Source organism: Heteronotia binoei, chromosome 15 (assembly GCF_032191835.1).
Source record: "Heteronotia binoei isolate CCM8104 ecotype False Entrance Well chromosome 15, APGP_CSIRO_Hbin_v1, whole genome shotgun sequence".
Lineage (NCBI taxonomy): Eukaryota > Metazoa > Chordata > Lepidosauria > Squamata > Gekkonidae > Heteronotia > Heteronotia binoei.
In genome coordinates, this window is record NC_083237.1 from 52,434,893 (window position 1) to 52,457,662 (window position 22,770).

The 22,770-nt window shown below is 46.0% G+C and overlaps 1 protein-coding gene across 3 annotated transcripts in view; it reads left to right on the plus strand.

Moving 5' to 3' along the window:
• Positions 1–22,770, plus strand: part of ARHGAP23 (Rho GTPase activating protein 23) — a 260,033-nt gene that overhangs the window by 230,131 nt on the left and 7,132 nt on the right. For all 3 annotated transcript variants that reach the window (XM_060256177.1, XM_060256176.1, XM_060256174.1), the window contains exons 14-22: positions 2,140–2,267; positions 6,564–6,682; positions 9,203–9,358; positions 10,878–10,956; positions 12,696–12,769; positions 13,799–13,888; positions 15,781–15,906; positions 19,962–20,003; positions 21,431–21,527. In XM_060256177.1, coding sequence (XP_060112160.1) covers positions 2,140–2,267; positions 6,564–6,682; positions 9,203–9,358; positions 10,878–10,956; positions 12,696–12,769; positions 13,799–13,888; positions 15,781–15,906; positions 19,962–20,003; positions 21,431–21,527 — 911 coding nt within the window. The remainder of the gene's footprint in view (positions 1–2,139; positions 2,268–6,563; positions 6,683–9,202; positions 9,359–10,877; positions 10,957–12,695; positions 12,770–13,798; positions 13,889–15,780; positions 15,907–19,961; positions 20,004–21,430; positions 21,528–22,770) is intronic.

Genomic DNA, 22,770 nt, shown 5'->3' on the forward strand with positions numbered 1-22,770 from the left:
GTAGCCTTACGCCGCTCTCGTGCTTCTCTTCTCTGCGGGGCTTCCGTCAGATTTCACACTATCTGCCCTGGGGCTGCAACTTGCTTCACCTTTATTGAGCAGCAAACAAGATCCTCTAAAACCCAGTTTCTGTTTGCTGCATGAAAAAGACGAAGCGAGCTGCAGCCCCGGGGCAGATAGTGTGAAATCTGAAGGAAGCCCCGCAGAGAAGAGGAGCGTGAGAGCGACGTTAGGCTACTGGGAAATTGGTCCTAGTTCTTACAGGAGGATGAAATCCAATGTTTTCTCTAATCCCCCCCCCCCCCCCACACACACACTGAGCAGAGCAGAGCAGTTCACCTCGTGAGCAGAATAGAACTGTTGTAATCTTAAAATGGGCAATGGTCAGTGCAAGACCCTGCGCAGCTCCAGACCTCCTGTGTTATGTGCACAGCTTAGAGGGAACAACGGTTAACTCTGTCATTGGACTGGAACACTTCAGGACACAGATGGAGACATGCACAATTGAACACTCCCTCTGAAGGGGGGAGGGAGGAAGATCTTTGCACACAGAAAGAGCTCATCAGGATTAAACTAGAGTCATTTGCTGTGAAAGGCACACTTTCTGTGCACAGAGAATTTTGCGTTATATGAGCCCTTGCCAGCGCTACTGGCCAAGCACAGGTTTGATTCCTTCCCGCCCCCTCCCAAGGAACAGGCATAATATTAATAGAAACAGCTATTTGTGTTCTGTGTGCTAAAAAGGGGCACCCCCATGCCCCAGTTTTACAGCTCAAATAAAGTACATTTGCACAGGCATGGAGAATGTATCATACTTCCTTGAAATTTGCAAATAAATTGGCACTGTCACTGTACAGAACAGTGTGTGGTCCTTGTAGTGGTAAAGAAAGCAGCTAAACAAGGCCCCCACACATGAGGGGGATTGCCCCCCCCCAAACTGCATTTTTGCAGCACACTTAAGCAGGGGTGGAATTCTAGCAGGAGCTGCTTTGCATATTAAGCCACACAACCCTGATGTAGCCAATCCTCCAAGAGCTTACAAAAAAGAGCCCTGTAAGTTCTTGGATGATTGGCTACAACAGGGGTGTGTGGCCTAATATGCAAAGGAGCTCCTGCTAGAATTCCACCCCTGCCCTTCAGTAAAAATGCACACAAACCCAGTACACTGACGGGATCATCTGTGCATTTGGCTCCTCCCTCTTCCTGCTCGCACAAAGAATCACGGTTAAAATACTACTTTCGGCCTCATGACGCAAAAATTCTGGCATGCGGGTTAAGACAAATTAGTTTTCCTTCCGCCAGCAGGGATTCACTGAAGTTTAGAATCCCAGTTAGCTAATTCCAGTTAGCTTAACTCATGCGCCCATGGTAGTGGGTACGTGGACTTCACCACAGTTCTCCACGCAAGGAGAGGTGCAAAGTCAAACCTCGACGACAAAGCCAAGCCATGACCATGCATGTTCCTATTCAACTGAGGTTAAATGCAACAACTTGTTTGGGGAGGGACGGTGGCTCAGTGGCAGAGCATCTGCTTGGGAAGCAGAAGGTCCCAGGTTCAATCCCCGGCATCTCCAACCAAAAAGGGTCCAGGCAAATAGGTGCGAAAAACCTCCGCTTGAGACCCTGGAGATTCACTGCCAGTCTGAGAAGACAATACTGACTTTGATGGACCGAGGGTCTGATTCAGTATAAGGCAGCTTCATATCCTCATATCATATCATATCTAACTGCTTTCCCCCCACCCAATAAAGACAAATTCCCTGGCTGAGTTGGCAGCAGAACCCGCTTTGTTTGGTGTAGTGGTTTAGTGTGCAGACTCTTATCTGGGAGAACTGGGTTTGATGCCCTGCTCCTCCACTTGCAGCTGCTGGAATGGCCTTGGGTTAGCTATAGCTCTGGCAGAGGTTGTCCTTGAAAGGGCAGCTGCTGTGAGAGCCCTCTCAGCCCCACCCACCTCACAGGGTTTCTTTTTTAGGGGGGAAGAAGATATAGGAGATTGTAAGTCGCTCTGAGTCTCTGATTCAGAGAGAAGGGCTGGTTATAAATCTGCAGTCTTCTTTTTCTTTGTGAATGTGCACGAGCGGGCAACATGAGTCCTGGCGCTGATGCCAAGTCTCCTTCATTCCTCTTCCTTTGCAGTTCTGCTGGGACCAAACCAGACTCCTCCCCGAAAGGACCTCGTGGGCAGGGGCTGAAGCCAGAGTCGCAGAAACAAATAGGAGCAGGACCACCCCGTTCTTCACGCCAGGATGCCTTAACGCCAAGAGGTACGAAGGGCTGGATTGTGAATGTGTGCTGGAGGGAGTCTGCAGGCATCTAGCACAGGGTTGGCCAAACTTGCTTAATGTAAGAGCCACACAGAATACACATCAGAGAGCCGCAAGACACGAACGTCAGATGTTTGAGAGCTGAAACACAGGAACAAAGATGGGGGAGGAGGGAGAAATGGAAAGAAAGAAAGAAAGCAACTTTAAATGCATTCTCCAAGCTGCCGGCCAATGAGGCTGGGGGGGCTTAGAGAGCCGCACAGTATGTGTGAAAGAGCCACATGTGACTCCCAAGTCACAGTTTGGCCACCCCTGATCTAGCAGTTCACATCCAGTGGAGGAGACCTGTACATGTTTCAACAGTGCCTGACTGGGGTTAACCCTTCCAGGATGTTCTTGCTCTTGGGCCTGGCATTTGCCTCCTAACCTAGCTTGCACTGGGTAGAGGTCAGGATGCTTGGTAGCTCCGTAGTTTGAAGGACATACTTTCTTGGGAGGCTTGGGTTCAGATCCCAGCACAAGCATAGACTCATTTTGGGGGCATAGGAAAGCTAGTTTCTCTTTGCCTCAGTTTCTTACTCACAACATATTGGATTTATATCCCGCCCTCTGCTCCGAAGAGTCTCAGAGCGGCTCACAATCTCCTTTACCTTCCTCCCCCACAACAGACACCCTGTGAGGTGGGTGGGGCTGGAGAGGGCTCTCACAGCAGCTGCCCTTTCAAGGACAACCTCTGCCAGAGCTATGGCTGACCCAAGGCCATGCTAGCAGGTGCAAGTGGAGGAGTGGGGAATCAAACCCGGTTCTCCCAGATAAGAGTCCGCACACTTAACCACTACACCAAACTGGCAACATAAGTATGGGAGCTTCTGGTTTCCCATGGTGATGCAAACACCATCTGTTAATGCTTCCTTATTAATGGCATGTTTGCATCGTTTCTCTCTTAAGCACCTGCACTTAAACTTGTTTGGCCCCTTCTGTTTGTAACATATTATATAGCTTTTGCTGAGCATAATGTGATGAGCCTGTATTTAAACAAAAATTTTAAAAAGGTTTTATTTTGAGTGGGGGGAAAACTCAACACTTGCTCTACTTCTCTAGCTACTTTACATTACTTTGAAATGTTCAGACCAGGGGTGGCCAAATGTGCTTAACATAAGAGCCACATATAATAAACATCAGATATTTGAGAGCTGCAAGACTTGAACGTCAGATGTTTGAGAGCCACCAGTAGTTGGGGAGAGGTGGAAAGAAAGCAACTTTAAATGCATCCTTCAAGTCACCAGCTGGCTTTGCTTAGAGAAGTGATTTAAAGAGATAAATGTTCTTTCCCAGCTGGCCGACGAGGTGATGGGGGCTTTGAGAGCCACACAATATGTGTGAAAGAGCCACATGTGGCTCCCAAGCCTCAGTTTGGCCACCCTTGTTCCAGATACTTGGCCATTGCCCAGTGTAAACTTAGAAAGGGTTTGTGAAGAAATAGTGGATGGTGCAGGTGTCCGTCACTATACCAGTCAAGAGCATATTTGGGGATCTCATGCTCGAATGCTGCATGCCCGCATACAGCTGTATATACATATATAAAGAATCTGTCCCTCACTTGTAGAAAAGCTAGCATATAAAAAAAGAAATCCTTCCTTTCTGACATGGGTGGTTTTTTTACCTGCAAGATTTTTGTGGCAGCGTTCAGGATTCCCCCCCCCCCCCCATGGTGTGTGTGCGTGAGTGTGCCTGTGCATGCATGCTTGGAAGTCATGGCGACCTCTGATGATCCCTACTGGGGCACAGAGGACGTTTCAGAGAAGTGGCTTCATACAGCCTGCCCCTGCCTCCTGCTCCTGGTATTCCTTGGAAGTCTCCCATCCAAATACTTGCCAGGGTCGTCCTTGCTTAGCTTCCGAGATTTGACGAGATCAGGCTTGCCTGGGCTATCTGTTGATATCCAGTTTACTTTCAGAGTCACTACAGCCCTGAGAAGGACTGCATTGCCATGTACTGTTTCTGCCCATCACATCATCCGTGTGTGTTGCACATCATAACTGGTGTGTGCATCGTAGCCATTTGAGATCAAATACCACAGGTGTCCATATGGGGTGGTGGTGTTCAGCTGGACTAAGCGAAAACTTAACTGAAGATTTAGATTTATTAGATTTATATCCCACCCTCCCTGCCGGAGCAGGCTCAGGGCGGCTCACAACCAATACAACCACAATAAAACAATTCAACCACATTAGTTACATATCATAATCAGTGTTCCTTCTAAGCTGTGGAGTCTTGTGAGCAAAAATTCTACTTTGTGAGCTACTGGCAATAAAATTGTGAACTATCACATAAATTACTTTTCTCTGGGGCCATTTTTCCTGAGCTAAGACAAAAATGTGTGAGCCGGAGGCTAAAAAACTGTGAGCTAGCTCACACTAACTCAGTTTAGAGGGAACACTGATCATAATTAAAATTAAACAATTAAACCAGTTTGGTGCTAATATCGTTTGGTGTCATTTCATTTCCGACGGCATTCAGTGCTTATTAGGTATCATTTCCTACTACTATATCGGCAATTCAAGATCAATTAAAGGCTAGCCGGAATAGTATTGTCTTGCAGGCCTTGCGGAACTGGGCAAGGGTCCCACAAGGCCCTAACCTCCTCCGGCAGCTGGTTTCACCAGTAGGGAAGTGAGCATGTGTGAGTTCCAATCCCTTCCTGTCTCCCTGCCACCTCCTTTCTTCCCCGCCTCTGCTCTGCGCCTTCTGTTTCCCTCCCCCTCCCACTTCCCTGTCCGTTGCTTGTGCTGAGAACAGCTCCTCCTCCTGCCTTCCATGACAGGGGAAACTCAGTGCGAGGTGACCGTTTCCTGCCATGCATTGTTGAATAAACCCAACTCTCAGGATGGACAGTAGGGCAGTAGTTTTTATTGGATGTACCTTGCTGTAGCTAGCCCAATCTCATCAGATCTCAGAAGCTAAGTAGAGTTGGCCCTGAGTAGTGTTTGGATGGGAGACTTCTCCCTAGGATGAAACATTTTGTTCCATCGAGCTATCTCTGTACACTGGAATTCCCCAACCGCTGCAGAGCTTTTTACCTTGGCTCGACTTAGCGACCTTCCATCTGCCTTTCTTGGAGGGAGATATGATTTTACTAATTTCATTGATTTTATGATTGCAATCATTATTCTATGATCTGTTGTAAGCCGCCCTGAGCCTGCCTTGGCGGGGAGGGTGGGGTATAAATCAAATTAAACTTAATTAAACTTAAACAACATACCCCGTATGTGAAACGTCCCTGCTTGTGCCATTCTGGAAAGGCAGAAATGATCAAGAATGTCCTCTACCATTGCCGGTTTTCACAGAACGTTTGGAAAACGTCTGTCACTCCAATCATGTCCAGTTATCCAGGCAGACCCAATAAATTTTATACTTCTCTTCTTCTTGATGGTGGTTGTAATGAGGCTTCCTTGAAGCTAGATTTTGGGCCTTGGCATGTTGACTCAGGCAGAAGAACATGGCTTTGCTTTAATGAATTTTATTCCAGCAAGCGTATATTTAAATTTAGCGTATTCTTGTCACGCAAATAATGTATATGTTTGTTGACGATCTTAACTTCTGATCTTGCATCATATATAAACAACTGATTGACCTCCAAGGAACAGGGGCGCAACATGGAGGTGGGCAGGGCTTTTTTTGTAGGAGGAACTCCTTTGCGTATTAGGCCACATGCCCCTGATGTAGCCAGTCCTCTTGGAGCTTACAGTAATAAGAGCCCTGCAAGCTCTTGGAGGATTGGCTACATCAGGGGTTTGTGGCCTAATATGCAAAGGAGTTCCCCCTACAAAAAAAGCCCAGAAGGCGGGCAGTGGTCAACCACCTCTGAATGTCTCTGACCTTCAAGAAGAAGACTGCAGATTTATACCCTGCCCTCCCCTCTGAATCAGAGACTCAGAGTTGCTTACAATCTCCTATATCTTCTCCCCCCACAACCTTCACCTTGTGAGGTAGGTGGGGCTGAGAGGGCTCTCACAGCAGCTGCCCTTTCAAGGACAACTCCTGCGAGAGCTATGGCTGACCCAAGGCCAGCCCAGCAGGTGCAAGTGGAGGAGTGGGGAATCAAACCTGGTTCTCCCAGATAAGAGTCTGCACGCTTAACCACTACACCAAACTGACTCCATAGCTAGCTCTCCCTAAGGGGTCTCCATAGTTTAGCTGTGACTTTATGGCAGTTTCCACCACTACCTTGCAATATTTCTCCTCTTCTAAATAATGACTTTATTTTTTTGCCTCTCCCCACCTTTGTTTGCCCAGATGAGAGTGTCCCTCAGAAAGCCCCCTGGGGAATCAACATAATGAAGAAAAACAAGAAGACTGCACCCCGGGCTTTTGGTGTGAGGCTAGAAGACTGCCAGCTGGCTCCCGACAACAAGGTAGTAGGCCCTTTCCCATCAGCAGAGTTCCCTTCCTGCAGAAATCTAGTGTCTTATGCCATCTGTGGAGTTTGATTCCTGGCATGAAAAAGTTTAGCGATTTAAGCTGCATTTCTGGTGTAATTATACTGTATGTATCGCATTGTTTTCTAATTTTATAATCAATTTTTTTCATGTTGTGTTTGTTTCAGTGTTTTCACTAGAACAAAGTTCAAGGACCATCAAAATATTCCGGGGTATAAGCCAGGGGTGGCAAACCTTGTTTAACGTAAGAGCCACACAAAATAAAGATTAGATGTTTGAGAGCTGCCAGACACGATTGTCAGGTGCTTGAGAGCTGCAAGACAGGAAGGAAGGAAAGTTGGAAAGAAAGCAAATACATAGGGGAGGGAAGTGGAGGTGGAAGGAAAGCAACTTTAAATGCATTCTCCAACCTCTGGCTGACTTGGTTTGGCAAAGTGATTTAAAAGAACAAAATGCCTTCTCCAAGCTGACTGACGGGATGGTGAGGGTTTCGCGAGCCACACAATATGTGTGAAAGAGCCACGTGTGGCTCCTAGGCCACAGTTTGGCCACCCCTGTTGTAAGCTTTTGTGAATCAGAGATCATGTCACAGATGACATCTGATGATGACATCTGATGAAGTGAGTTTTGACTCATGAAAGCTTATCTAGGTGGTATTTTAAAGCTCTGCAGGCTTTGACTTTTATTCTACTACTAAAGACTTAACACAGTTAACCTCCTGAAAGTGTTTTTTTTTTATTATGCTTTTCAAAAAATGGAATCTGCTGCATTTCCTTTAGAAAGGCAGACTTTAAATGAAGCAAATAATTAAGAGACCCGACCTGGATAGCCCAGGCTGGCCCCATTTTGTTAGCTCTTGGAAGCTAAGTAGGGTCAGCCATGGTTAGTGCTTGGATGGGAGACCCCCAAGGAAGGCTAGAGTCATGACGCAGAGGCAGGCAATGGCAAACCACCTCTGAACGTCTCTTGCCTTGAAAATGCAACAGAGCCGCTGTAAGTCGACTGCGGCTCGATGGAAATAAATAATTTGCAGGGGCAACAATCCTGCCACTTTGTCAGCTGTGCTGGGCACTTCTTGCAGGCAATCTCAGACACACACAGTATCATAAGAACATATGAGAAGCCATTTTGGATCAGCCCAGTGGCCCGTCTCGTCCAACACTCTGTGTCACACCGTGGCCAAAACCCAGGTGCCATCAGGAGGTCCACCAGTGGGGCCAGAACTTCAGAAGCCCTCCCACTGTTACCCCCAAGCCCCAAGAATACAGAGCATCACTGCCTCAGACAGAGTGTTCCATTTGTCCCTTGCGGTCAATAGCCACTGATGGATCTCTGCTCCATATGTTTATTCAGTCCTCTCTTGATGGTATCTATGCTTGTAGCCGCCACTACTTCCTGCAGCAGTGAATTCCATGTGTTAATTACACTTTGGGCGAAGACGTATTTCCTTTTATCTGTTCTAAGCCTACTGCTCGTTGATTTCATTGAGAAAAATACTTCTTTCTCTGTCATCTCTGGCCCAGGCATAATTTTGTAGACCTCTATCATGTCACCCCTCCGTTGTCATCATCATTAAACATTAGATGTTTGAGAGCTGCCAGACATGAATGCCCTTGAAAGGGCAGCTGCTGTGAGAGCCCTCTCCAGCCCCACCCACCTCACAGGGTGTCTGTTGTGGGGGAGGAAGGTAAAGGAGATTGTGAGCTGCTCTGAGACTCTGTCCTTGAAAGGGCAGCTGCTGTGAGAGCCCTCTCCAGCCCCATCCACCTCACAGGGTGTCTGTTGTGGGGGAGGAAGGTAAAGGAGATTGTGAGCCGCTCTGAGACTCTTCGGAGTGGAGGGCGGGATATAAATCCAATATCATCATCACTATCATCATCATCATCATTAGAGGGGTTGATACAAGAAGGTGAAGTTTGTTGACCTGGGTGGAAAAGCTGAGTGGACCAACATTTATAGAGCACCTTATAGAGCGCCTGCCACAGACCTGGGCACTAAATCAATACCACACGCTCCTTTTAAGAAAACACACAAAGATGGAATGTGCTTCTTAGAGAAGTGTCTTTGCTTGGCAGCTTCCCAAGATATGTCATTGTTTAATATATTTTCCAAGAGTTGACTGTTACTTCTGCATCCGGTGTCTGGATCATCAATATAGTCTGATTAAAATGCAGTCCTCAGTTAATGTGGGTTTGATCTTTGTTAACCTTGATGCCAGCTTTGAGAGCCAGTGTGGCGTAGCGGTTAAGAGTGGCGGGCTTTAATCTGGAGAGCTGAGTCTGATTCCCCACTCCACCACATGCTGCCTGCTGCGTGACCTTGGGCCAGTCACAGTTCTGTTGGAACTTTCTCAGCCCCACTTACCTCACAAGGTGTGGGGAGAGGAAGGGAAGGTGATTGTAAGCCACTTAGAGACTCCTTAGGGCACAGAAAAATGGTATAAAAGCAACTCTTCATCATCATCATCTCTGTTTTCCATGTTTTCGCCATCTGCAGAAAGTCCCTCTAATCGTAGAAGCATGTTGCAAAGTGGTGGAAGATAAAGGTCTGGAATATATGGGCATCTACCGGGTCCCTGGGAACAACGCTGTGGTGTCCAGCCTGCAAGAACAGCTCAACAAAGGCTTTGCAGAAATCAACCTGCAGGATGAGGTGAAAGCAGTGTTCCCTCTAAGCTGAGCTAGTGTGAGACAGCTTACAGTTTTTTAGCCTCTGGCTCACACATTTTTGTTGCCGCTCAGGAAGGGTGGCCCCAGAGCGCACTAATTTATGCAGTATTTCACAACTTCAATGCCAGTAGCTCACAAAGTAGAATTTTTGCTCACAAGCTTAGAGGGAGCGTTGGGTGAGAGCGATGGCAGACTGCAACACTCCCCCCCCCCCCACGTTCCCTAACCCACTGTACACAGTGGCCCCTTTTATCAAATACGTTACTTGTGCTGAAAAATATCCTTATGTTGTTGGGTAGCATTGACACCTACTGGCCGCTTTGGTGTAGTACAGGCTGTGTGCGAGGATCTGTGGTAGATTGCAGAGAAGTACGTTTGTTCCATAGCAAACCAGAAGCCCAGCTGCATAATCGTAGCCTGGCCTTGGCTCCAGAGAAACAGAGGTTTGGTCTGGAAGCTGAGAGGTGGAACTAGAAATCAGTAGTTTCTGGCTGTAATCTTGTCTCTGTTATGAACTCACTTGGTGTCCTTAAGATTATCACAGCCTGAACTCTATTAACATACATAAAGGAAGCAATTTTTAAAAACGTTTTAACATCAAAAGGAGGCTGCATTTATAGTTTAAAATATGAGCAAACTGAACAAATTGTGAATATTTTTTCCCGGAAGTTCTTCCCAAACTTGCATCACCCTTAGAAATAAAACTTTCCCCTTCCACCAGCATTTTTTGGGGGGAGATTCAGGAAAATGGACCTTCTTTCTTCCCTGCATGCACATGATTGTTATCTTCCTCCATTTTTCCTTACAAAGGAAGATTGTGAGATTCCCACAGTTGTAGAACACCTGTAGATAGAAAGATCTGTCCGTGTATATCAATCATGTTTTGATCCCACTCTTTCCCCCAAGGAGCTCAGGGCAGCGGACTTATTTCTCTCTTCCCCATTTTATCCTCACAACAACCCTGTGAGATAAATTGACAGCCTGTGTTGTTAAAAGCGGTGGACTCTAATCTGGAGAACCGGGTTCAGTTCCCCAGTCCTCCTGCACATGCAGCCAGCTGGGTGACCTTGGGTCAGTCAAAGTTCTCTCAGAACTGTTCTCTGAAGATCAGTTCTCTCAGAGCTCTCTCATCCCCACCTGCCTCACAGGATGCCATGTTGTGAGGAGAGGAAGAGAGGGAGATTGTAAGCCACTCTGAGACTCCTTTATATAGTGAAAGGCGGGGTATAAAAATCAACTCCTCCTCCTCCTCCTTCCTCATCATCATCACCATCATCATCTGTGACTGCTAGAGTTGCCAGGTCCTCCCACCAACAGAAAACAAACATGACTCTAATATTTTATTTAGACATCTTTGGCGTAACGGATGGTACTGCTATTGTGGCCCAGCAGTGTGGCCAGAAACAGTTTGCAGAAGTGGAATCTTGGAGACTTGAGTTTTTGTTTCCTTGCTGCCCTAAATTTGTAACAGCTTCCTTTTTTTTAAATCTCCTGGTGACCAGAAGTGGCAAGACTTGAATGTCATCAGCAGCCTGTTGAAATCTTTCTTCCGGAAGCTCCCAGAACCACTGTTTACAGACGGTAAGCAAGCCTAACATAAACTTGCTTTGCTGCTTGAGTGGTCAACATAGTGAAATGATCCTTCCATTTTGGCCAAATCACTTAGGAAAAGGCAAAATAGTGCATTGGGGAAGAGTGTGTTTGATTGTGCGCCTTTCTCTGGTTAGCTGGTTTAGCCTCCCCTCCCCACCTTTCCCAGAACCTACAGATAGGTAGCCCCTGAATATGAAGACAATCTAGTGTGATCTTGTTGTTACAAGAGACGGGTAACCCTGGAAGAAATATAGGAAGGATTACTCATGAGGAAGTCTATTGACAAAATGAGCCTATATCTGGGTGCTTATAAGGACCTTTCTTGTAATATTGGAATGTGATAATATTGTCATATGAAATAGTTATTTCTAGTGAAGTACAAAAATATATTTAAATGGTTTTAATTAAACATTGTTTAATTAACAACAATTAATTACCATGATTACCGTGATTAATTACCGTACATCACGGTATTTGTTACTTTCATTGCCAGCCCCCAGGTCCCAGCAAGGCTTTGATCCCCCAAACACCCCCCCCCCCCAAACAAGGATGTTGCTGCGTAACGTCCCCGATGTGATGACGTCACTTCTGGGTGATGTCATCACACTGGGGACACTCTGGTATTTGAGCAAACTCTATGGAGGGTGAAAAAAACCATAGCATTTTGGCCAAATGTTAGAGCATCCTTGTGAGATGGCACCAGTGCAACTTCTAGGTGATGCCATCACATCAGGGATGTTCCTGCCTGCCCAAATCCCCCTACTGGACAGGCAAGGGGACCTGGCAACCCTATCTGGGGTGGTCTCCTCATACCATTTCTCAGGCCCCAGCTGCTTCTCTGAATAACGTTGGAGAAAAATCTCTTTTGTCTCGTTTTGAGAGGGAAAAAATTAGATTATTTAAAAACTTCCTAATACAATATACTATCGTATTCAGTACCTTTACATCAATAATTTAAATCCTTATTCTGCCCGTTGTATATTGAATTGATCCACCAAGGTCAGTATTATCTTACTTAGACCAGCAGTGGCTGCCAGGGTCTCAAACCTTGGTCCTTTTAGCTGCAAATTGGATTGACCCTGGGACTTTCTGCAGATTATCTACCACTGAGCCACAGCCCCCTTGCTTTCGGAGGGGAAAATCCCGGTGCTTATCATTTCCATAGAATAATTTGAAAAACGAGCGGAGTCCATCATTGTCTGCATAAAATCTGTGCTATAAACGTATCTTTCCCATCTTGTTTTTAACATAGTAATGATATCCATCGCCATAGTAGTCCACCTTCTGTTTCAAGCACATTCTTGTTACAATCTTTTGCCTAGGCATATTCTTTTGTATTCTTGCTGCAACCAGTGATGGCCAAGTTATTGCACCCTCACTGACGAGCTAATGACGACAGAGACATTTTCATTCATATGATCTGATAGGTGTCCTCACCGGGATAGCCCAGTCTTATCAGATTTCAAAAGCTGTTTCTCCACACTAGGGGACCAACGCATCTTAAATTATCCCCAGACCTCAACCACAATACAACTGCAACTCAGTAATTTCCCTGTGTGAGTCTGTGTCAGATACGGGGGGGATGCGAAAGACCTCAGCCTGAGGCCCGCGAGAGTCATTGCTGGTCTGAGTAGATCATACTGATGGACCAATGGTCTGATTCAGTATAAGGCAGCTTCATATATCATTGAACACATCTGGATTGTTTGCCTTTTTAAAACCCTCAGGTAAATACAATGACTTCATTGAAGCCAACCGGATCGAGGATGCCAGCGAAAGGATGAAAACCTTGCGCAAACTGGTATGCCATTTGGGGAGGGGGGAATTGCCCTAGGAGTTAACTACTTTTTCCTTCTTGATGTAGCAAGTAGTTTAGGGTAACAGGGCACATCTGTTCTGTGCATGCTGTGAGCAGATGTGCCATTTCTTTGCGTCCTTGACGCTGTGATGCCACCTGCTGGTTGCAAGAATGCTACAGTGAAAACAGTTTGGTTTTTTTAGGCATTTATACCCTGCTTGTCTCCCCTCAGGGATCCAACAGGAAAAATAAAAGGCCCTATATACAGAGAGTGGTGGAATTGCTGTTATAGTAACTGGGAAAAGTCCCAGTGGGGTGAAAAATTCTAAATAAATAGCTGTTATAGTAACTGTTATAGTAACTGGGGAAAGTCCCAGTGGGGTGAAAAATTCTAAATAAATAGCTAGATTTGAGTCCTGTAGCACCCAACAAAATAGTAGTCTGAGTTCATCAGAGGTGGGGAGCTAAGCAGGGTCAACCCTTGTTAGTACTTAAATGGGAAACCACAAAGTAAGACCTGGGTTGCTGTGTAGAGGAAGGTGATGACAAGCCACCTCTGCTTCACTCTTGCTTTGCAATCACCGGGAGTCAGTTTCAACTTGATTGCACTTTATCGTCATGATCATCAAATTTAGTTTAATGCGTGAGTTTTCAGTCTTCCAAGTTTCAAAGAGCAGATCTGCCAGGGGAAGACTGATATCCAGGGCTTTTTTTGTAGCAGGAACTCCTTTGCCTAACCAGATCTCCTGGAGCTTATAGTAGGCCCTGTACTAACCCCGTAAGCTCTTGGAGGATTGGCTACATCGGGGTGTGTGACCTAATATGCAAAGGAGTTCCTGCTACAAAGAAAGCCCTGGCTCTAATTTCCTTTTCAAATTTTCGATCCAATGAAAGATATAATTTTACCATGGTAGAAATTGTGAAGGAATCCTAAGGGAAGTGTGGAAGCCGAGAGAGACGGAAGGAAACTTCTAAGTCGTATAAAAGAATACAAACTTAAACAGGGCTTTTCCCTCCCATCCCTACCTCCAGATCCGAGACTTACCGGACTATTATTATGAGACACTCAAATTCTTGGTGGGACATCTAAAAACAATTGCAGACCATTCCGAGAAAAACAAGGTAATGTTTAATCCTTTCACTTTTTCCTGATTCCCAAGAAATATGCAATATGAAGTTGAAGTTTCAGTTGAAATAATATCCAAGAAGATCTGGGGTGATGCACCAGATACAACGTTGAGTTTGGATATGGGAGAGTCGCTTTTGAATGTTGTTGAATATGTGGGCTCATCTATTCCACAGCTTTAAATTCATTTTTTTTTTAAAAAACCTTACCAATATTAATTTGTACTGTTTTACTGTTACAGCAGGGGAAGAATTTTTTTTTAAAATCACCATAAGAAAACTTGAACAAAGCAGGAGTCAGGTTGCACTTTTAAGACCAACCAGGTTTTATTCAGAATGTAAGCTTTCGTGTGCTAATCCCCTTGTCTGAAGAAATGTGCTTTTAGCACACAAAAGCTGACGTTCTGAATAAAACTTGGTTGGACTTAAAGGTGAAACCTGACTCCTGCTTTGTTCAACTGCTTCAGACCAACACGGCTGCCCTCTTGGATCTATCGACATAAAAAAGCTTGTGATTCTTCAAAGGAAGCAGACGTCTTTAAATACCTATTTTGCGTTAAATTTTGCTATTCAGCACAGGAGTGCATTAGCGGTTAATTGTCTAAATAGTGTTATGAATTAAAGTTTAAAACCCTTTATATCCCGAAAGAAGCAAACTTTATTCGAGTGCGTGCTTTTTCACCTTTCCGCAGTAGCAGAGTACTGCACAGTAAAAACACTAAAAAAAAATGATGAAAACCATTTTTTTAGCATTATTTTTTTTTTAAAAAAACCCCGCTTCTCTGGAAGACCATGAATTCATGATACTGAAGCTACCTTATACCATATCAAACTCTTGGCCTGCCAAAGTCAGTGTAGTCTGTTCTGACTGGCAAAAACTCTCCATAGTTTTGGGTAGAGAGGTTTTTCATATCCCCCAACTATGAGCCGCTTGGTCGGGGAGGGCGGGATACAAATAAAATGTGAATGAATGAATGAATGAATGAATGAATCACATCCTCATGATTAGAGATGGGATTGAACTGGGAACCTTCCACATGCAAAGCGAGTGCTCTGCCCTCGAGCCATTGCCCCTTCCCAGGGTGTGAGAAACTGCAAGGTGTATGCCAAGGGTGGCCAAACTTGCTTAACATAAGAGCCACATAGAAAAAAATGTCAGATGATGGAGGGAGGAAGGAAGGAAGAAAGATAGGAGGAGAGGTGGAAAGAAAGCAACTTTAAATGCATGCTCTAAGCATTGACTTGTCTTGGAGAAGTGATTTAAAGAGACAAATTCCTTTCCGAAGCCGGTCAATGAAGTGGTGTAGAGCCACAAAAAATGTGTGAAAGAGCCACAAGTGGCTCCCCTGGTATATGCACGGCACATGTGCTAACATAAGGAAGCCTGAGAAAAATGCTCTGGAAACATAAGGCTTTATTACAAGGAAGCTTAAGGCTTTATTATTACTCCCAAGAAGCTTGTAGACATTGAGCTAATTCTAAATCCAGTGGAGGTGTTTTATCTATTGCTCATTCCCAGTCCCCGTATGAAAAATGATTTAATTTGAATCGTAAACTTCTTGAAGGCAGAGATATGTCCCTTCTGTTTAAAACTGTAACACGGTGTGCATTTAAATACTGAGATTTTTTTTTATAGTGTTAAATTTTATTCTGCACTAGAGCAAACAGCATTAATGATTCGGTAGCAGCTGTGAAACCTGAATCGGGTAGTGCCTCCCTAAAGTATGGTCTGCTAGCTAGCCTGTTACACCAGCTTTGCAATTAGTCTGATTTCTGTTGTTATCGATGACTTACTTTGGAGCCTAGGTTGAGATGTGGGCAGGAAGCAAGACTCATGGGCTTGTTGCCGATGTCAAAGCTCTCTTTCTCACAGTGCTTTCGTTTGACAGATGGAACCCCGGAACCTGGCGCTGGTCTTTGGGCCGACCCTTGTCAGGACATCAGAGGACAACATGACTGATATGGTCACCCACATGCCCGACCGCTACAAAATTGTGGAGACCCTCATCCAGCATGTAAGGGGGCAGTGGTGCTGCTGGGGACATGGGGAGCTCAGGTGCAGCAGGAGGAAGGGCTGAGACAGGGTGCTAAAGGTTCAAAATGGCTTGTGGTAGAGTTGCCAACCGCCAGGTGTTTCAGGAGATTAAAGCTATACAAGCCTCCACGAGAACCAGCCTCACAAATAACAACAAAATACAATGATCTATGAAAAGTAGAAATTTTCTTTTAAAGTCAATGATAGACCTTGCATATAAAGAAGAAAGAACGTCCTATTTCACCCATACCCAAAGCCTTTCAAAATGCAATAAATGCAAACTTTTCCAAGTAAGAAAGTCCAGGCAGTAATTCCAAGAAGTAAATGAGAGTCCAACGCTCCAGTATAAAAGGCAGCTGAGAGGTGATATGATCACCATCTTCAAGTACTTAGAGGGCTGTCATCTAGAGGATGGAGTGGAATTGTTTTCAATGACCCCAGAAGGTAGGACCAGAACTTGTGGTTGAAATGAAATCAAAAGAGTTTCCAGCTCAACATTAGGAAGAACTTCCTGACCGTTAGAGCGATTCCTCAGTGGAACAGGCTTCCTCTGGAGATGGTGGGCTCTCCTTCGTTGGAGGTTTTTAAACAGAGGCTAGATGGCCATCTGACAGCAATGAAGATCCTGTGAATTTACGGGGAGGTATTTGTGAGTTTCCTGCATTGTGCAGGAGGTTGGACTAGATGACCCTGGGGATCCCTTCCAACTCTATGATTCTATGAAAATATTCCCAACACAGTTTGGCAACATTAAATATGTGACACTTCAATTTGCTTCCAAATGTGACAGTGTATGGAAGCAAATTGAAGTTGTAAACGTCTTGTCTGAGATTTTGTGAAAAAACATCTGTTGGCAGCTCGCTGAAGCTGAAATGAAACGAGGGCTCAAGCACGACATCGACGCATATTTAATGTTGCTGAGCTGTGTTGGGATTATTTTATACTGGAGCGCTGGACTCCCATGAGAACATTTACTTCTTGGAATTACCACCTGGACCCTCTTACTTGGAAAAGTTTGCATTTATTGCATTTTGAAAGACTTCAGGCACGGGTGGAATGGACATTCTTTCTTGTTATATGCAAGGTCTATCGATTTCAGAATAAAATTTCTACTTTTCATAGATCATTGTATTTTGTTGTTATTTGTGAGGGTGGTTCTCACGGAGGCTTGTATAGCTTTAATCTTCAGCTGTGTTTTCCACAACTCTCTGTTCGGTTGCACAACCTCCCGGTGGTGGCTGGAGATCTCCTAGAATTACAGCTGGTCTCCAGAGAGCATATATCAGTTTCCCCCTGGAGAAGATGGCTGCTTTGAAGGGTGGATTCTATGTCATTATACTACACTGACATCCCTCCCCTTCCCAGACCATACCTTCCCCAGCTTCCCCCCTCCCCTGGTCCCTAAATCTCCAGGTGTTCCCCAACTTTGAGCTGGCAACTGTAGTTGGGAAGATTGGTTTGTTCAGGATTTTTTTGGTAGAAAAAGCCCAGCAGGAACTCATTTGCATATTAGGCCACACCCCCTGGTCACCATTATTTCACGTAGGGTTTCTTGTAGAAAAAGCCCAGAAGGAATTCATTTATACATTAGGCCACACCCCCTGACACCTAGCCAGCTGTAACTGTGTTCCTGTGCGTTCCTGCTCAAAAAAAGCCCTGGGTCTGTTCATTTTTAAATTAAATCATAGTGGTTTTCTTGAAAACAATACAGAAGGGAAAGAAAAATCTGTCATAGAAAAGAAGACATTTTGGTTTGTTCTGTTTCCCCCCTCTTTTTGCAATCATTACGGATGCTTTAGAGACCTAATTTGACGTTTCTGAATTTAATGAGACTTGTAAGTAGAACTGTGTAATAAACTGTGTGAGATACCAGGAATGGCTCTTATCTTAACCAAGCATTCGGTAATTTAAAAACTGCTGAGATTATATACGCATACGAAAACCCTAACCCTTTGTGCCTGCTAATCAATTGCAAAGTTGATGCATTTATCACTGAAATACTAACAGTACAATCCTCAGAACATTTTCTTGGAAGTAAGCTTAATTGAATAGACCTGAAAAGAACTCAGAGTAGGCCCGCTGAGGATGGCACTGTTAGGAACAAACTACAGCAAGTCAGGTTGGAACTCTCTTTCCCAGTGCGCTGCATGGTTCCATTCCATTCAGCCCTGTGGTTCTGTAATGAGTGAAAATGCACCGCTCCCAGAGCCCTTTCAGCTCAGGAGAATTGGGGGAAGGGTGGGGGGCTGGAGCCTCTCCTGTTCTGGTGCCAGAATCCTGATCCACCTTGGGTTCCTGTCGTGCTTGGGGAAGCAAGTTCCCTTTTCAGTGACACCCTTCCATAATACTTCAGTCAACGGGCACGCCTAGTCAGCTAGGTGATTCATCCATCTTCAGCTAGGGCTTTTTTTGAGCAGGAACACACAGGAACACAGTTCTGCCTGGCTTAACCAGGGCTCCGGCTAAAAAACCGGTCTCCAGCAAAGAAAAGACACTAGGCAGCCACACAGTCCCAGACCATATGCTCCATCCTCTCTGCCGCCTCCAGGCTCCAACGGACTTGCAAAAAGAGTGGGAACCACGGAGCTGCCCACAAGCGCCCCCTCCTGGGGGAAGCTGGACCCGCTGCTGCCTCCTTTGCTGCATGTGGCTGTCTCTCTCTGGCCATGTTGGAGTGGGGGCAGCAGCGAAATAAGGTCTCTCACTGGGCTGTGTGAGAACCCACATCCATGAAATGCAGCTGATGGCACTGTACTGCTCTGTGTCAATATGCAGAAAGTAACCTACTGAACAGGTGATGTCACTTCTGGTGAGGCCAGGGGGTGTGGCCTAATATGCAAATTAGTCTCTGCTGGGCTTTTTCTACAAAGAAGCCACGTCTCCAACAATTTGATGGCTTCCAAAAGTTTTAAAAGGATACCACGAAAGGGGGGGGGGCAGGCACTAAGAGGAGAGAAAACCCCATTCCACTTAACGGAAGGGGTAACATTGGGAATAAATAACCGTCAAAACTCATCATCCACTGGGTGAAGAAAATATGTTTAGAGTGTAGAATGCCCTGTGTCTTTGTATCAACATAGGCGCTTGAGGTGGTTTGCAGAATTTTACAAATGTATACAAAGCAGAACACAAAAAAACTTAAAATGGCAAATGCTCCTAATTGGTTAACCTGCATGGTCCCACATATATATAATTAATAAGGATACAGGAAATAAAAAGAGTACTGGAAAGTGAAAAAAAGAAATAGTTATGAAAAATATTTACATTAGTCAAGGGCAATCATACTGAATACAGTATATTACTCCAAGATATAATATATTCCAAGATGCCTCATTTCTCAAGTTGGAGAGAGCCAGTTTGGCTGTAGTGGTTAGAAGCATGGATTCTAATCTGGGAGAACTGGCTTTGATCCCCCACTTCTCCACAGGAAGCCTGCTGGGTGAGCTTGGGCCAGTCACAGTTCTCTCCGAGCTCTTTCAGCTCCACCTACCTTACAGGGTATCTGTTGTGGGGAGAGAAAAGGGAGGAGACTGTAAGCTGCTCTGAGACTCCGAGTGAAGGGCAGGCGTAAATCCAGTCTCTTCTTCTCTCCCTCAAGTTCTCTTTCATGGTCCTACTTTTTTTTTTAAATTGAAAAGCAAATAATAAAAAGGGACGGGAGGTTAACTTGCAGGAAGAGGTTCCTTTTCCCACTGATTCCTTGTTGAGGCTGAACTCCAGAGGAGCCCATAATTTGAGATTAAATGCTGTTATTAAATAATACTACTTTATACCAAGCATTTAATGTATATTTAATCTCGGCGATGCTTACAACGGCAAGGATGGTAACTTAATCCCCTGGGTTCGGTTTATAATGGAGAGATTGCACAGTTGCAAAGCCAGGAGGAAGCAGGGCTGACCCCCCCTACTCCCAGAGGAGCAGCTTGCTTTTGAAATGCTTTTAAAATGCACCCCTCCACAGTCAGGTGGATCGGGTTGGCGGTCAGTGCCTTGATTCTGTTTCGACGCCTCTCCTCTGTCTTTTCCTCCCTGCAGTCAGACTGGTTTTTCAGCGAGAAGGAGGATAAAGGTGAAACGGTAAGCCAATTGTGAAGAGAAGAAGGTCAGCTTTGCACAAAGGCTGCTGATATCCCAGGCAGTTGGGAATTATACTTGGTGGGTGCTGCCTGCTGATACTGAGGAGAGCAGTCCTGTAGTCAGAGGCTTGTTTGGACTAGCAGGACTGATGTGCACAAGTAGAGACAGGAAGCAGCTTTCCCTCTGCACAGTTGTCTGCTCCTTCAGCTGCCCTGTGGAGTTAATATTAGCTCCGTTTGTGAAGTCACGTCATTCGTGTGGCTGCCTGTTAAGTTTTGCAATGGAGCCAATAGAGCAGGGTGGTCTCCAACATGGCGCTGTGGGTGCCATGGTGCCTGCTGACATCTTTCCTAGTGCCCACCGAGTGTTTTTAGAAAGTTGCTAGGGCCAGGTGTGGCTCTTGGCCTGCAGGACTTTTGGTTGGCCGTCGGAGGTCCAATTGGCTGTGCAGATTAAAATAACATTGCTTTAGAGGCAGCGGCCCCCCCAGTGTTGGTTTTATTCTCTCTCAAGTCTTCTCTCTGGGTGTATTTTTTTAAAATCGTCCCTCTTCTCCCCTGCTCTTGGGTTTTTCCTTTGTGGTTGGCTCCGCCTCCTGCAGCAGCCATTTTGTGGTTGGCTCTGCCTCTTGGAGCAGCCATTTTATGGCTATGTCCCCAACCCTGTCTCAGAATTACAAGGTTGCTCACGGGTTCAAAAAAGTTGGGGAGCCCTGCAATAGGATGGTGGGATGGTTTGAAGAAGAAAAAACAACACCAATCAGCCCCATAGCTAGGGCCCACGGGGGGAGGAGGCCATGGGGGCATAAGGGGAGGGGGCTACAGAGGTGAGAGCAGGGAGGTGGAGATGCCAGGGGTCACCCCTTTACCGCCCTCTCTTGCATGATTTAAATTGCACAGGAGGGGCATGCAGGAGCAGCAGCTGCCCCTCTGGCATGATTTAAAGAGCCCACCTATCTGCTGATTGGCAGACTCTTTAAGCGGCATGGGGGGGCAGTGGCTGCTCCTGGTTGCCCCTCTGGCATGATTTAAATCGCACAGAAGAGGAAGGGACAGCCCTGGGATGGGGGGGAGAGGGGCCCCCAAAACTGTAAGGGGACCAGGCCCTGTGGGGCCCTGGTTAGCAACGGGCCTGGCCCATCAGGGAACGCTGCCAGTCACAAGGGGCAAAGGGCACGTGTGGGTCTGTGCTTGTCTTCTCCCTCAGTGAGCACCAGGACTCTGTAACACATAATAAGGCCTTAGCATTGGATGTCCTGGGAAAGAAAGGAGATGAGTGGGGTGTCCCCAGTCCTGGGCCAGCCCCCTGAGGTGTGCATGATGTTGCTGCATCTTTCTGGAACAAGAAGGATCAACCGGGGAGCATTAGCAGAACTAGCAACCCCCTTGACCCTTGGCTTCCTAACCACTTGTGTGCTCCTTTTGCAGACCCCAGTAGATGAGCAGGAGGCCCAGTCAGTGCCAAATATCGAGTACCTTCTGCCCAACATCAGGAGGACGACGGTGGCACCAGGGGACGCTTCAGGTGAGCAGGGAGGGCTGGGCTGGAAGAGAGCCATTGGGAGTAAACCTGCTACCAGTGGAATTCTGATAACGTAAAGTTCTAGCAGGTTTTTCTGGGCTCTATCTCCCTGGGAGGGGGATTCTCCCTCTGAGTTGCTGCATCATAAAAACTAAAGGGTTTTAAGCGCTTCCTTCCCCTCTTAGGGTTGCCAAGTCCCTCCTGGCAACCGGTGAGTGATGGGGGGGCTTACCAGGAGAGACAGGTGGCCTAGGGACATCCCTGGCAATGTGGTGATGCCACTTTTGGCATACGCAGGATGTGTTGTCATCACATTGCAGTGTCACAGCTATGCTCTGATATTTGAGCAAACAGACACTGCAGTAAAAGTGGCTTCTACCATAGAGTTTTTGCCCAAATACCAGAGTGCCTGGACATTGTGATGACATCACTTCCTGTGTGGGCCAGTAATTGACATCGCCACATCACTTGCAATGTCGCCTGGGCCTTCTTCTCTCTCTTGCCAAGTCCCCCCACTGGCCAGCTGATTGGTGGCCCGGTAGCATGGGACCCCCACTTACATTATTCCCTCTTCTGACTGCCTACCTGCTCTCCGTTCTAATGTGTGCATCCCTTTGCTCTGATTTCCCTTAGCTTTTCATTAGTTTTGTGAATTCTCCTTAGTAGTGTTGTGGCAGGGTCAGCTCACCCGCCCGTAGAGCGCATGCCATCTGTGTTGTAGGCCACAAAGTAAAGGACTCTTTTCGTCCAAAAGATGTCCAGGTCTGGGCAGTTGTCCACATAGCCAGACTGCTCCCCATCCGTGTGATAGCCGCCCTGCATGACTCTCTTCTGGGCCAATCTGAACTTTCGTCAGAAAGAAAACTAACCTCCCTTCCTCCAACACTTACTCCAATAGTATTGTAGCCTCTGCACAATAGCAAACGGAGTACCCTTCAAGTGTCTTGAAGATAGTCCAGTGGAGGAAGATTTCCCCTACACTCTATGATTGTATATATGCAGGGAGGGTGGTTATTTGCTTAAGCGGATTCATCCCCTTGGACTTTATAGACTCCCTTAACTCTTTTTTGCTGTCTTTCTTCTTTCTTTTCTTTCCTTTCTTTTCTCTTCTCCTCTTTCTCCTCCTCCTTCCTACTTCAGCGGATCTACCGGAGCTCTAGAGCTGGTACAGTGTGGTTGTGCTCTGGTGTTCATGCACTAATCCCATTGAGTGATCACGAGAGATTGAGGCAGGCATTTTGGAGGG